This window comes from Belonocnema kinseyi, chromosome 5 (genome assembly GCF_010883055.1).
Source record: "Belonocnema kinseyi isolate 2016_QV_RU_SX_M_011 chromosome 5, B_treatae_v1, whole genome shotgun sequence".
Taxonomy (NCBI): domain Eukaryota; kingdom Metazoa; phylum Arthropoda; class Insecta; order Hymenoptera; family Cynipidae; genus Belonocnema; species Belonocnema kinseyi.
The window spans coordinates 77971753-77985824 of record NC_046661.1 but is presented as its reverse complement, the minus strand read 5'-3'; the positions used below and the strand labels follow the sequence as shown (position 1 = coordinate 77985824).

The 14072-nt window shown below is 23.2% G+C and overlaps 1 protein-coding gene across 5 annotated transcripts in view; it reads left to right on the top strand.

Moving 5' to 3' along the window:
• The window catches only part of LOC117173327 (neuroglian), a 69358-nt gene that overhangs the window by 50676 nt on the left and 4610 nt on the right, over positions 1-14072 (top strand). For 3 of the 5 annotated variants that reach the window (XM_033361822.1, XM_033361818.1, XM_033361823.1), the window contains 2 exons: positions 3316-3472; positions 8250-8522. In XM_033361822.1, coding sequence (XP_033217713.1) covers positions 3316-3472; positions 8250-8522 — 430 coding nt within the window. Of the gene's footprint in view, positions 1-3315; positions 3473-8249; positions 8523-12355; positions 12446-14072 lie in introns of all 5 variants that reach the window. The other 2 variants (XM_033361821.1, XM_033361820.1) reach the window with 2 other exon arrangements.

Below are 14072 nucleotides of genomic sequence, written 5' to 3'. Positions count from 1 at the left end.
GACAGAATTCACCTTTTTTGGTTAACCTAATACTTCAATTTTCTAATAAATTTTTAAATTTTAAAATGAAAAAGACTAATTTCCTACCAAAAAGATTAGTTCCAATAAAAAAATATAATCGTTGATATTTCAAACAAAAATGTTTTCATTATAAATTAAGAACAATTAAATTCATTAAAAAAATTTTAATTCATTTAGAAAACAAATGAATTTTCACCCAAACAGTTCGACTCAAAACAGACAAAATTTCGACCAAAAAAGATGATTTGCCAACCAAGTAAGATTTTTCATTAAAAAAAAAAGAAAAAATATTTTTTTAACCAAATAGTTGCATTTTTAGTAACAAATATGAAATTTATAATTAAGAAGATAAATTTTCAACAAAATAGTTGAAATATTAATTAAAAAGATTTTTTAGTCAATGAAATTGCAAACCAAATAATAAAATTTTTAACCAAAAATAATTGAAATTGTTTGAAACCTTTTTTCATTTTATGTACTGATTTTAAATTTTACAATTTTAAATTTACAACCAAATAGTTGAATTTGCAAGTAAATCGATAATATTGATCTTATTAATATTGATCATATTTAATATTCATCTACAATATTAAAAGTTTAATTTTCAACAGAAAATTGATATTTCGAAAAAGTTAACGATTTGTTTGAAAATTCGAGTATTTATTAAAGAGTCACCTTTTTGACCGAGAATTAAATTTTCATCTAAAAAAAATCAATAATTCGTTTCGGAATTAGTATATTTTTGTTGTAGAAAATTAATCTTATTGGTTGATAATTCATATTTTTTCTTAAAAATGAAACTGTGTGGCTAGAAATTAATCTGTTTTGGTTAAGGATTCAATCATTTTGTTGGTAATTCGTCTTGTTTGGTTGACAATTCAAATTTTTTTCAAAAATTCATCCATTTTGTTAGAAATGTTAACTTTTTTTTGGTCAAAAATGCAAATGTTTTGTTGAAAATTAATTTGTCTTGGTTGAGGATGGAACTCTTTTGGTGAAAATTCATCAGTTTTGAATGAAAATTTATTTTTTTGTTTTTGATAATTTAATTATATTATTTGTCAAAAATTCGTTTTTTTTTTGGTCAGAAAATTAAACCTCTTGGATGAAAATTCAACTATTTGGTGTAAATTAGATTTATTTTGGTTTAAAATTCCACTGATTAGTTGAAAGTAGAACTACGATGTAAAAAATACATTTTTGGGTTGAAGATTCGTCATTTTAGTTAAAAATTAATTTCTTTGTTTGAAAATTCGTTTTTTTTTTATTTTTAAGAATCAATTTTTAACAGAAAGCTGATTTTTTCGGAAAATTGCAACTATTTGGTTGAAAATTCATCTATTTTGTTGAAAATCCTCTATTTGGTTTTAAAATTAATCTCATTTGGAAGAAATTTCATATGTTTTGGTTGAAATATTAACTGATCTGTTGAATATTTAATTATTTTGTTGAAAATTTGTCTTTTATTAAAGAGTCATCTTTTTGGACGAAAATTAAATTTTCTTCTGAAAAAATCAATTATTTCTTAGAAAATGCCAACGATACTTGGTAATGGAATTAAATATACTTTGAAATTTGGTTAAAAATGCAGCATTGCGGATTGAGAATTCAAACAATTTGGTTAAAAATTCGACTATTTTGTTGAAAATTTAATAATTTTTTTGAAAATTCGTCTATTTTTTAAATTAGTTTTGTTTTTGAAATAGTGTCTATTACATTTTTCAATGAGAATTCATCTTTTTGTTAAAAGTTTTCATTTTTGAGTTGAACATTTAACTGTTTTCTAAAAAATTGGTCTTTTTGTCTTGAGAATATAACTATTTTGTTTGAAAATTACATTATTTTCAAAACGCAACGGTTTTTGGTTTAAATTTAATCTACTCTGTTTAAAAATTCAACCCATTGGTTGAAAATTTAGCTTTGCAGTTTGATAATTCAACAATTTGGTTAGAATTCTACTATTTTGTTGAAAATTTAATTATTTTTTGAAAATTCATTTTTTTTTTTTGAAATAGTAACTATTACATTCTTCATTGAGAATTAATCTTTTTGTTGAAAAATCAAATTATTCAGTTCAAAATTCAACTATCTTTAAATAAATTTGAATTTGTCCTGAAAATTAAACCATTTTGTTGAAAATTCATCTTTTGTTTAACCTAACTATCTCGTTGAAAATTTATTTATTTGATTAAAAATTCATCTTTTTGGAGGATAATTAAGCGTTTTGGATGAAAATTCGACTATTTGGCATGAAGTTCATCTATTTTGGTAGTAATTCGTCATTTTTTGGTTGGAAAGGCAACTTTTGTCTAAAAACTAATATGGTTTCATTGAGAATTTAACTATTTTGTTGAAAATTCTTTTTTTTTCTAAAATCACTTATAACTTAGCCATTTCATTTTTGGAAGTAAATTGAACTTTTTTCTAAAAATTTAACTATTAGGTTGAAAATTCGTCGTTTTCGGTAAAAAATGTATCTTTTTGTTTGAAGTTTTGCTTCTTTTCTTGAATTTTTTTATCTCACAAGTGAGCTATTCAATTTTTGGTTGAAAATTTCATTCTTTAATTGAAAATTTGTCTTTTTTGGTATAAAATTAATCTCTTGGGTTGAAAGTTGAACTACTTTGTTCAAAATGGATATTTGCGTTGAAGATTCATTTAATTGGTTGAAAATATAACTATTTCGTTAAAAAAATAGTTTTTTTTTTAAATTATCATTTTGGTGAAAATTTAATCTTTTTGTTGGCAAATTTGATCATTTGTTTAAAAATTTAATTATTTTGTTGAAAATAAAGTGTTTTTCTGGAAAATTCGTGTATATTTTTAAATTTATTTGTTTTGGTCAAAAATTAATTTTCCTGCTTGAATACTCATATTTTTTGTGACGGATTCGATAATTTCGTTTAATTTGTTAAAAATTTAACTGTCTTCTAAAAAATTCGTATTCTTGACTTAAAAATTCAACTACTTGTTTGAAAATGCAACTATTTTTTGTTAAAGCTTAATCTTTGTTGTTTAAAAATGTAATATATTTCGACTTAAAATCGTAAAAATTTTAAGCGTTTCATATTGAATTCAGTACGGTATTTAGATTAATTTTACTTAAAAGAATGTATTCTCCTATTTTTGTGAAAAATCACCCCATTTGCCTTGTTTAAGAGCATTTTGGTATGTACATTTTTTTTAATCTGTGAAATCATTGAAATCTTCTCTGGCGTACAGATGAAAGAAGTAATCTTCAAATATCCAAGTCAGGTATTCCTTGAATATAATTTTTGGTATTAATTATTGTAGATTAACGGGCTTTTAAGTGGAGAAACCTACACAATGACAATCGTCGCCGTCGACGGAAATTTCTTGACAGAAAGTGCGCCGCAGGATATTGAGACTACGAACGAAGGACCAATAATTCAAGCTAAAGAAAATGTTGCCACTGCTGGATGGTTCATTGGTAAATAATTGCTTTCTTAAATGTAATTTTCTAGGGAACTTGCGTTTATTTTTTTATTTAATTGCAATATAAAATTGAATTAGAATGAATCTTCAATTGTAAACGTAGCTTTATATTACTGTTTTTAACTTTTTTTGTTGAATATTCCTTTTTTTTTGTCATTGAAATTAATTTTTTTGTAACTAAAAATTTAACTATTCTATGTTTTTTTGAAAATTTATCGTTTTTAGTTAAAAATTCAAGAATTTAGTTCAAAATTAATTTAATTTGTTGAAAATTAGTTTCTTTTTTTTGATAGAAAATTAATCTTTTAGGTTGAAATTCATTTTTTGCTTGAAAATTCAGCAGTTTGTTTGCAATTTTTCAGGGATTTGAACGAAATTGAGGGCCATTTTCAGATATTTGTCAATTATTTCTATAAATTTATTATAAATTTAAATTGATATAATTATAATATATAATATAATTTAATTTAAATTACTAAAATTAATTCAGCTGACCTTAGTTTTTAGACAAATTATTATAAATTTCTCGAATCAATTCGCAAATATCCAAAAATTCCCCTTAATTTCGTTTGAAACTCTGCAATATTCTCTCTGTCTCTCTCATGAATGAAAACTCTTTCTTAATTGAAAATTCGTATTTTTCGGTTTAATTCAACTGATTTTGATTGAAAATTAAACTTTTTTTTGGTTGAAATATCAACTTACTACAGTTATTGTTCAGAATCCACCCTTTTTTAAATGCAAATTAAATTACTTCATTCGAAGTTTAACTCTTTTGTTATACATTTATTTTTTTTAATGGAAGATTCATAATTTTAATTGAAAATTTTTTTCTTCAATTTAAAAATGAGTTCTTTCGTTGAAAATTCATTTTTTCTTTGGCTGAAAATTTACTATTCCACTCCAAACATAATTCATAATTTTATTTGAAAATTCATCAGTTTGTTTGAAAATTAATCTTTTTCAATTGAAAATTTAACAATTTCAACTAAAAATTGAAATATTTCATTTTAGGTTGAAATTTTTTTTTTTAGTTATAAATCTAACTGTTTGGTTAAAAATTTGTCGTTTTAGTCAAGAAATCAATTAATTTGTTTAAAATCATCTTTTGTGGTAGAAAATTAATCTTTTTGTTGGAAGTCATTTTTTGTTGTTAAAAATTCAAGTTTTCCTGTAGTATACATTTTCATAATTTCACTTGAAAATTCATCTTTTGGGTTGAAAATAAAATGACTTGGTTGAAGGTTAACTCTTTTATTAAAAATGCATATTTTTGTGTTACAATTCATCTATTCCAGTTAAGGATTCATCATTTTAGGTGAAAGTAATCCACTTCAGTTTTAAATTGATTTTTTAATGGAAATTTAGATATTTCAACTATTTGCTTAAAAATTTGTCTTTTAGTTAAAAATTCGTCTTTTTTTGTAGCAATTATTCTTCTTGGTAGAAAATTAATTTTTTCTTTTGAAATTTAATTATTCCAATTGAAGATTCATCATTTAAGTTAAAAATTGATTACTTTGTTAAAATATTAGTTTCGTTTCTTTAGTTGAACATAATTTTTTTAATTGCAAATTTAACTATTCAAGTTTTTGTTGAACATTTATCTTTTTTAGATTAAAATTCATTTAGTTTATTAAAAATTCATCACTTTCTTTGAAAGTTCATCTATTTCAGTTAAAGATTGATCATTTTAGCTGAAAAATAATGTTTTTTGTTTAAAATTCAACTATCCCAGTTAAGTATTTTTCATTAAAGTTGCAAATTCATCAGTTTGGTTAAAAATTTGTTACTTTTAGTTGAAAATTTATGCATTTTGTTTGAAAATTGTCTTTTGCGGTAGAAAATTTATCTTTAGGTTTGAAAATTTATCTTCTTGATGGAATATTATTTTTTTTTGTTAAAAATAAACTTACTTGGTTAAAAGTTAAAGTCTTTTGTCAAAAATTCATCTTTAATTTTCTTAACCGAAAATTTAGTAAAAAAAAGTTAATCTTGTTTTAAAATTCAACTATTTGGTTAAAAATGCATCTATCTTATTGAAAATTCAATATTTTTACTTGAAAAGTTAGGATTTTCAAACGGCTTAAATTGATTTTGATATAGTATCCACGTTAATATTACCTAAATATGAAATGAATTTTTATTATAAGGAGATAAAATACAAATTTCTTTGAATTATTATTCAAGTTCATGGACTTTAGAGACAAATTCAAAAAATAATAAGTGTTGTTTAATTATTTAATTAATCGTTGGAAACTGTACACATATTCAGAGTAGATTGTTCTAAAAAATGCGATATATTTGAATGGCACAGAAAAATTACTGAAAATTGATCTACTTTAGTTAAGAATAAAATAATATTTTTTATTGAAAATTTAATAAATTTGTAAAAAAAATCATCTTATCAGTCGAAGATCCATCTATTTGATTGAAAATTAAACAATTTGGTTGAAAAGTCATTTTTTTTTAACATTATTTTTCAACTGGAAACTGAACTATTTCATTGTACTGGTTGAAAATTGATCCTTTTTCGTTAAAAATTGAATAATTTTTCTAAAAATGTATATATTTGGTTGTAACTTATATTTCAGGAGAAATATAATAATTTAATCTGCTTTATTTCAAATTCATTTGAAAGTTTAACTGCTTTTTTTAAGTTTATTTTATTTGTTAAAGATCTTGGTTAAAAATAATTTTTTTTCTGAAAATTTAACTATTCTATTGTTGGTTGAAAATCTATGTTTTTGATTGTATTTGTTATTTTTTTCATTTATTTTTTTAAATTCGAAATTTTAATTTAATGTATTGAATACTAAACTGTTTGGTTGGAAATTCCTTTTTTGTATGAAACTTCTTTTCCTTAACTGAAAATAGAACTGTTTAATTATTGGTTGAAAAAGGATGATTTTTTAGCTGAAAATTTAATAATTTGAATAAAAATTGATTTATTTTGTTATAATTTATTTTCTTTTAGGAGAAACATAATCTCCTTTATTTAAAATTGAATTAAATTTAGAAAGTTTTATGATCTTTGTTGAAAATTGATCAATTTTAATTGAAAATCAAAAAATTCCAGGTTGAAAATTTAATTATTTTGTTAAAAATTAATTTTATTAGATCAAAGACCAATCTGTTCCGATTAAAATTAAACTGTTTTATCAAAAAAATTTTTTTTTCGTCGAACATTTTTTTTTAACTGAAAATTTACCGTTTTTTATTTGAAAATTCAATAATTTTGTTATAAAGGTATGTATATTGTGGAAAATTGATGGTTTTCTAGCTGAAAATTCAATTTATGAAAATCAATTTTTTTGTAGACATTTAATATTCCAGATTGAATATTTAATTATTTTGTTAAAATTAATTTTACTAGATAAGGACGAACTTGTTCCAATTAAAGTAAACTCAAAAAATCTTTTTGTTTTGCTGAACATTTTTTTTTTTTTACCTGAAAATTTATCTTTTTTAGTTTAAAATTCAATAATTTTGTTAAAAATGTAGGTATTTTGTTGTAATTTCTTTTCTTTTAGGAAAAATATAATGATATAATCTTCTTGTTGTTAACTATTTTGATAAAAATTCATTTTATTACTTGAAGATCTTGATTGGAAATGATTTTTTTACTGAAAATTCAACTGTTCTATAACTAGTTGAAAATTGATCAATTTTAGTATAAAATTTAAAATGTTGGTTAAAAATGTATATATTTTATCGTCAATTTTTCTTCTTTATATAAAATTATTCTTTGTGATTAAGATTTCAATTTCTTGTTTGAAAATTTAATTGCATTATTAAAAATTAAGTTTTTTAGTTAAAGATCTATATATTTGGTTACAAATTTATTTACTTTGTTGTAAATTCCTTTTTTTTATTGATATTTATTCTTCTTGATTTTAAATTTAATTGGAAGTTGAACTACCTTATTAATAATTCATTTCATATTCCATTATTAGTTGAAAATTGCCAATTGTTTCCAAATTTGTATTCAATTTTGTTAAAAATTTATGGCATTTATTGCGAGTTCGTCCTTTTTGTGAGAAAATTAATCGTTTTTAGCTGAAAAATCATTCATTTGATTGAAAATTGATGTATTTTCTCATTTCTTTTCTTTTGCGAGAAACATAGCATTGGTTTGAAATTTATTTAAAACTTGAACTACTTTATTAAAATTTATTTTATTAGTTGAAGATCTTGGTTGGAAATACATATTTTTACTGAAAATTCAACTGTTCTGTTATTAGTTGAAAATTGATAAATTTTAGTACAAAATTAAAGAATTAGGTTTAAAATTTATATAATTTATTGTAAATTTGTCTTCTTTATATTAAATAATTATTTTTGACTAAAATTTCAATTTCTTTGTTGAAAATTTAGTAACAATATTAAAAATTCAGTTTTTTAGTTAAAGATCTAGATATTTGGTTGAAAAAGCGTTTTTTTAAATTTATTATGTTGACAGAAAACTCGACTATTCCATTGTTGATTGAAAATTGCTGGTCGAAAGTGGGAAATTTAAAAAAATGGTTGCAAATTTATTAATTTTTTTGTTATTCGTATTTTTGTAAATTCCTTTTTTTTATAGATAATTATTCTTCTTAATTTTACATTTAATTGGAAGTTGAACTACTTTCTTAACAATTCACTTAATTGAAAATCTAACTATTCCATTATTGGTTGAAAATTGATAAACTTTTGTAAATTTTCTATTCAATTTTGTTTAAAATTGATGTAATTTATTGCGGATAACACATCATTTTTTGATGTTAAAGGTATGATGTTGGCGATCGCTTTTCTACTCTTTGTCCTGATTATCGTCTGCGTGATAAAGAGGAATAGAGGTGGAAAATACGCCGTTCACGAAAGGGAATTGGCCGCGGGTCGTGGTGATTATCCCGAGGAAGGCGGTTTCCACGAGTATTCGCAACCCTTGGACACAAAGTCTGAGAGAGGAAGGGCTTCACTCGCTTCTTCCGCTCATCACGATGGCAAACATCCGGAATCTGATACGGATTCCATGGCGGAATACGGAGAAGGCGACACTGGTGAGTAAAAAATTCTTTAAAATTACAAAAACTAAATGTAAAAGTAGTAAACAGTAACTAGAATGTAGGGACGATATAAGTACATAGAAATTTATTGCAATTTTACAATATTTACACGCTTCAAGCACGAATTTTACTCTTTTTTTGTGATTCAGATGTTTAATTTTCATTTTTTTTTCTTATTGCACGATAGGAGCTTAATTTTAATAAGTAGAGGGCTCTTATCAAGCGACTTTTTTTTAGATACGACTTTTTGAAGAAAAAAAATGGGACTAATCGACTTTTTTCCGTTTTTCTCAGAAGTTCGTTATACTTAAATTCGATTTTAATCACTATGAAACCTTTAGAATCGAAATTCAAATGTATAAAAAAAAATTTACCTGTTTATTTGAGGACATTAAAAATTGAATAATTTCTTATTTAAGCTTTATTCGTTGAGATTATTTAATTAATAGCGTTTCGTTGAAAACTAATTTTTTTTTACTGAAAATTTGACTATTTAACCATTAGTCGAAAAATCCACTATTTTGTTGAAAATCATCTTTTGTAGTAGAAAATTAATCTTTTTGTTTGAAAATTTATTTTTTAGATTCTCATCAAGGGAAGGTATTGTTTATGCATAAATTCAAGTATTCCAGTTGTATGCATATTCCAAATTTTAGAATATTAAATAATTTTATATTCAAGATTTATTCGTAGCGTTTGAAATTATAAAAATTTATATTTGAAAATTCTTCAATTTGGTTGAAAATCAATTTTTTCAACTGAAAATATAATTATTTCCTTTTAGGTTGAAAATTGATTATTTGTAGTTATAAATTCAACTATTTGGTTAAAAATTTGTCGTTTTTAGTCGAAAAATCAAATATTTTGTTGAAAATCATTGTTTGTGGTAGAAAATTAAACTTTTTGTTGGAAAATTAATTTTTTGTTATTATAAATTAAAGTATTCCAGTAGTATACATATTCGTAATTTCAGAATATTGAATAATTTCTCATTAAAGCTTTATTCGTTGGAATTTTTTAATTAATGGCGTGTGAAATTGAAAAATTTATATTTTCGTGAATTTGGGTTCAAAGTTTTAATTTTTTTAAGCTGAAATCCTTGACAAGTTGGACTTCTTTAGTTCGAAAATGTTTACAATTGAATAATTTCCAATTCAATGAAAGTCTACACACTCTTTTCCCTGTTCACAATTTTCCGTTTTTAAAATTCATCTATTTCAGTTGAAGGTTCATAATTTTATTTGAAACTTCACCAGTTTCGTTGATGATTAATTTTTATAAACTGAAAATTTAACTATTCCATTTTAGGTTGAAAATTGATCTTTTTTTAGTTGTAAATTCAACTATTTGGTTACAAATTTGTCGTTTTTACTCGAAAAATCAACTATTTTGTTGAAAATCATCTTTTGTGGTAGAAAATTAACCTTTTTGTTGGAAAATTCATTTTTATGCATAAATTAAAATATTCCAGTTGCATACATATTCATAATTTTAGAATATTGAATAATTTTTTATTCAAGATTTATTCGTTGAATTTTTCTATTAATACTGTGTGAATTTCAAAAATTTATATTTTCGTGAATCTATGTTCAAAATTTAAAATTTTTCAAGTTGCAAGCCTTTAAAAGTTGGACATTTTTAGGTCGAAAATTTTTTAAATCGAATTATTTCCAATTCAATGAAAGTCTACATTTTTACATTTAAATGCAAACTAAATTAATAGGTTCCAATAATCAAATACAAATATTCTATTTAAAAAATCCACTCTTTAGTTAAAAATACAATTATTTTGTTAAAAATTAATCTTTTTTGCTCGAAAATTTAACTTTTTCTTTTGGCTAGAAAAATCATCTTTTATGGTTGAAAAGTCATATATTTTGGTTGGAAATTCATCTTTTTTGGTTCAAAATTATTTTTTTGTAGTTGAAAATTTAACTGTCGTCTAAAAAATGGCCTTTTTGAATAAAACTGAACCATTTGATTAAAAATTCATATATTTTGTTGAAAATTCGTCGCTTTTGATTAAAAGCCCAACTATTTGGTTATAAATTCAACTGTTTTGGGTAAAAATTATTATTTTTTTTAATTTAAATATTTTCTTAAATTCATCTTTCTTGTTTGAAAAAGATCTATTTGTTGAAAATTCAATTGTCCCTATTGAAAATTCGATAATTTTTTTGAAAATGTAACCATTTTTGGTTTAAGTTTATTCCGTTTAGATAGAAAATTAATTTTTTGTGGTGTAAGTCATATTTTTCGGTTAGAAATTCAAGTTTCTTGACTTAAAATTAACCTTTTTATTGAAAATTTTACTTTCTTCTAAAAAAATCCGTCGCTTTGACATTCTTCTTTTTTGGTTTGAAATGTACTTTTTTCTTGGAAATTTAACTATGATCTAAAAACTTTTTTTTTTTTTAATATGAAAATTTAACTTTTTAGTTGAAAATATAACTATAATCGAATTGACTTTTTAAAATTCATCTTTTTAACTTGAAGATTCAGCTATTTGTTTAAAAATCTAATTGTTGTTAGTTAAGGTTCAATCTCTTTTATTTGGAAATTCGACCGTTTGTTTAAAAAATAAATTATTTTGTTCAAAAGTAATTTTTTTTGGGTCAAAAGTCAATTTATTTTGTTGAACATTCATCATTTTGGATTGAAAATTCATCCTTCATGGTTAAAAAGTCATATTTTTTGGTTGAAAATTCATCTGCCTTGCTTTAAAACAATCGATTTGTAGAAAATTGAACTCTTCAGGCTGATAATTCAACTGTCTTATAAAAAAACGTCTTTTTGGCTTAAAAATTCAATAATTTGGTTCAAAAGTAATCTTCTTTAGTTAAAATATAAACTATTTTGTTGAAAATTCATCTTTTTGGATAAAAACTTCATCCATGGGGGTTGAAAGTCATATTATTTGATTAATAATGCTACAAACTTGTGGAACTTTTGAGCCGAAGATACAAACTTTCTACAGAACAGTTGAATTTTCAACACAAAATTAACTTAAACCAAAACAGAATAATTTTAAACCAGATAGTTGCTTTTTTAACTAAAAAAGTTTAAATTTATATTAAAAAAGATGAATTTTCAACCAAAAAGAATTCTCAGTAAAAAAAGACCAAATTTGCAATCAAACTGTTGAATCTTCAAACAAAAAAGATGAGTTTTCAAAAAAACAGTTAAGTCTTCAACCAGGAAGTATGATTTTTGAACAAAATTGTTGAATTTAAAAAAAATGAATTCAATTTCGAACCAAGTAATAAGGTTTAAAAAAAAAGTATTACTTAACGACAATATTAGACTTTTGAACCGAAAATAGTTTGATTTTATTATTGGATTCTATTAATTCGATTCGTATATAAGTGGAAGAACGAGAAAAAGTGGGGAATTATTATAATTTATACACTATAGCATAATAGTTTAAATAAACATTAAAGGTTATTTTTAATTCTTTTCACATATTAGGCTAGAAAAATGGATATTCTGCCTAAAAAATAAATTTAATTTTCTTTTGCACACTTTTTTTTTTATTTTGGACTATACACTTTTGAATTCACACTACACATAAATTTAAAAATGAAATTTTTTAAATTTGTGTCATGTTTTTTAAGCCTTTCAATCGTTTCGAGCCCTGTAGGTAGATTATTTCCCAATATTTTCATTTTCTACTTTGTTAATACCATTTTTTAACCAAACCTTTTTTTTTATATATATATATGAGAGACCATTTTATTTGTGCCTTTTTTATACCTATGATTTAGTTCTTTTTATTTATGCATTTCGTTCCATTTTTGTTTGCTTATGTTGCCATTGTCCTGAAACAGAAGGTATGAACGAGGATGGATCTTTTATTGGTCAGTATGGCCGAAAGAAACCGGAACCCAATTCACAAGCGTTCGCAACGCTAGTGTAAGGTAGGGCACGTATTTTTATTTTTTACTCTTTTTTTCTTTATTATTTATTAACCCTTAAAGGTCACACTTCCGTAAAATTACATAAAGAGCATACTGGGTCTAATGTACCCAAGGGTATTCAAACGTGTGCTGTGTCGACGGTATTGGATATTTTTTTTACAAGGAAATCAATTAATGATGTTTAATCTATCTAGTTTTAGGAGAAAAAGGTTTCATTACAGTTTTTAAAATTTAAATTAGTTAAAATCCTTTTTGGAAAAAATAAAAAAATGACTTCTTTCACTCTAAAACTCAGAACTTTTTAAGTTTTCGATATTTTTACTTAAAATTTTACTTGAATACTTCCTAGATACGGCGCTTCAAAGATAAAATTAGTCTTATAGTGTTCGTTCCAAAGAATGTATTTATTCAAAAAAAAAAGCTTAAATTCAATGGAAATAAGTCGCTGGGTCTTTTACACCCAGTATGCCCTTTAAGGGTTAATTCTACTTTTTAAGTTCTTCTGCTTCTTTATTATTTTCTGGTAGATTTTCTTCAGGGTATCTTCCCTACCTGGAAGATCCAGAAAACCTGGAATTATCAGGAAGTTTTTCTAATATTTGGAAAATCTTGGAAATCTCGCAGGGAATTTATTTTTTAAAGTCAGGGAACTTTTTCGAGAGGGCGTTTAATTTAATAAAAAATGGTAATTTAAAATTGAATAACAATGCTTCTTTATTTGTAAAAGTAACGTTATATTACTTTATCTTAATTTAACAAAAAAAACTAATTATAATGTTGAACATTCGTTTTTTGTTTGAAATCAGTTTTTTTAACAGAAAAATTAACTGTTTTTTTTTTGAAATTCATCTTTTTTATTAAAAATTCAACAGTTTGATTGCAACTTTTTCTCTATCTTGATGGAAATATCTTTCTTTTTTGAAAAGTTGTCTTTTTTAAATGAATTTATCTGTTTTTGATCCAAAAAAAATTAAAATAATTTGTGGTTGAAATATAAAACTACTAAATGTTTCATTTAGAATTCTTTTTTTTTTTTTGTAATAAAAACTGATTTACATGATCTAAAGTTAATTGTTTGTTAAAAATTAATTTTTTTAATTGAAGATTCATCGTTTTGATTAAAAAAATATATAAAATAAAAGTAAAATAAAAAGGATAATACATAAGAACCAAACTAAAATATATTAAATAATATTTTTTTGTAGGTGGAAAATTAATTTGTTTAACTGAAAATTTGACTATTCCGTTTTTGGTTGAAAACTAATCTCTCTTACTTGAAAATTCTTCTCTTTTGGTAAAACATTAATATTCATGGTTAAATATTCTAAGTTTTGGATTGAAAATTCAATTATTAATTAAAAATTAACTTTTTTGTTGAAAACTCGTGTTTTAGGGTATCAAATTCAACTGATTTACAAAAAATTATTATTTAAAAAAAAATTTTCTTATTTTTTGTTTGAAAAATCGTCCTTTCAGTTTGAAAATTCGTTTGTTTTGGTAAAATGTAATCTTTTTTTGGTTAAAAGTTCCAACTGCTTGGTTGAAAAATAATTCGTTTTGGTTAAGGATTCAATTAATTTGTTGAAAATTTGTCTTTTTTTTGGTTGAATTCAACTGCTTTTGGTTT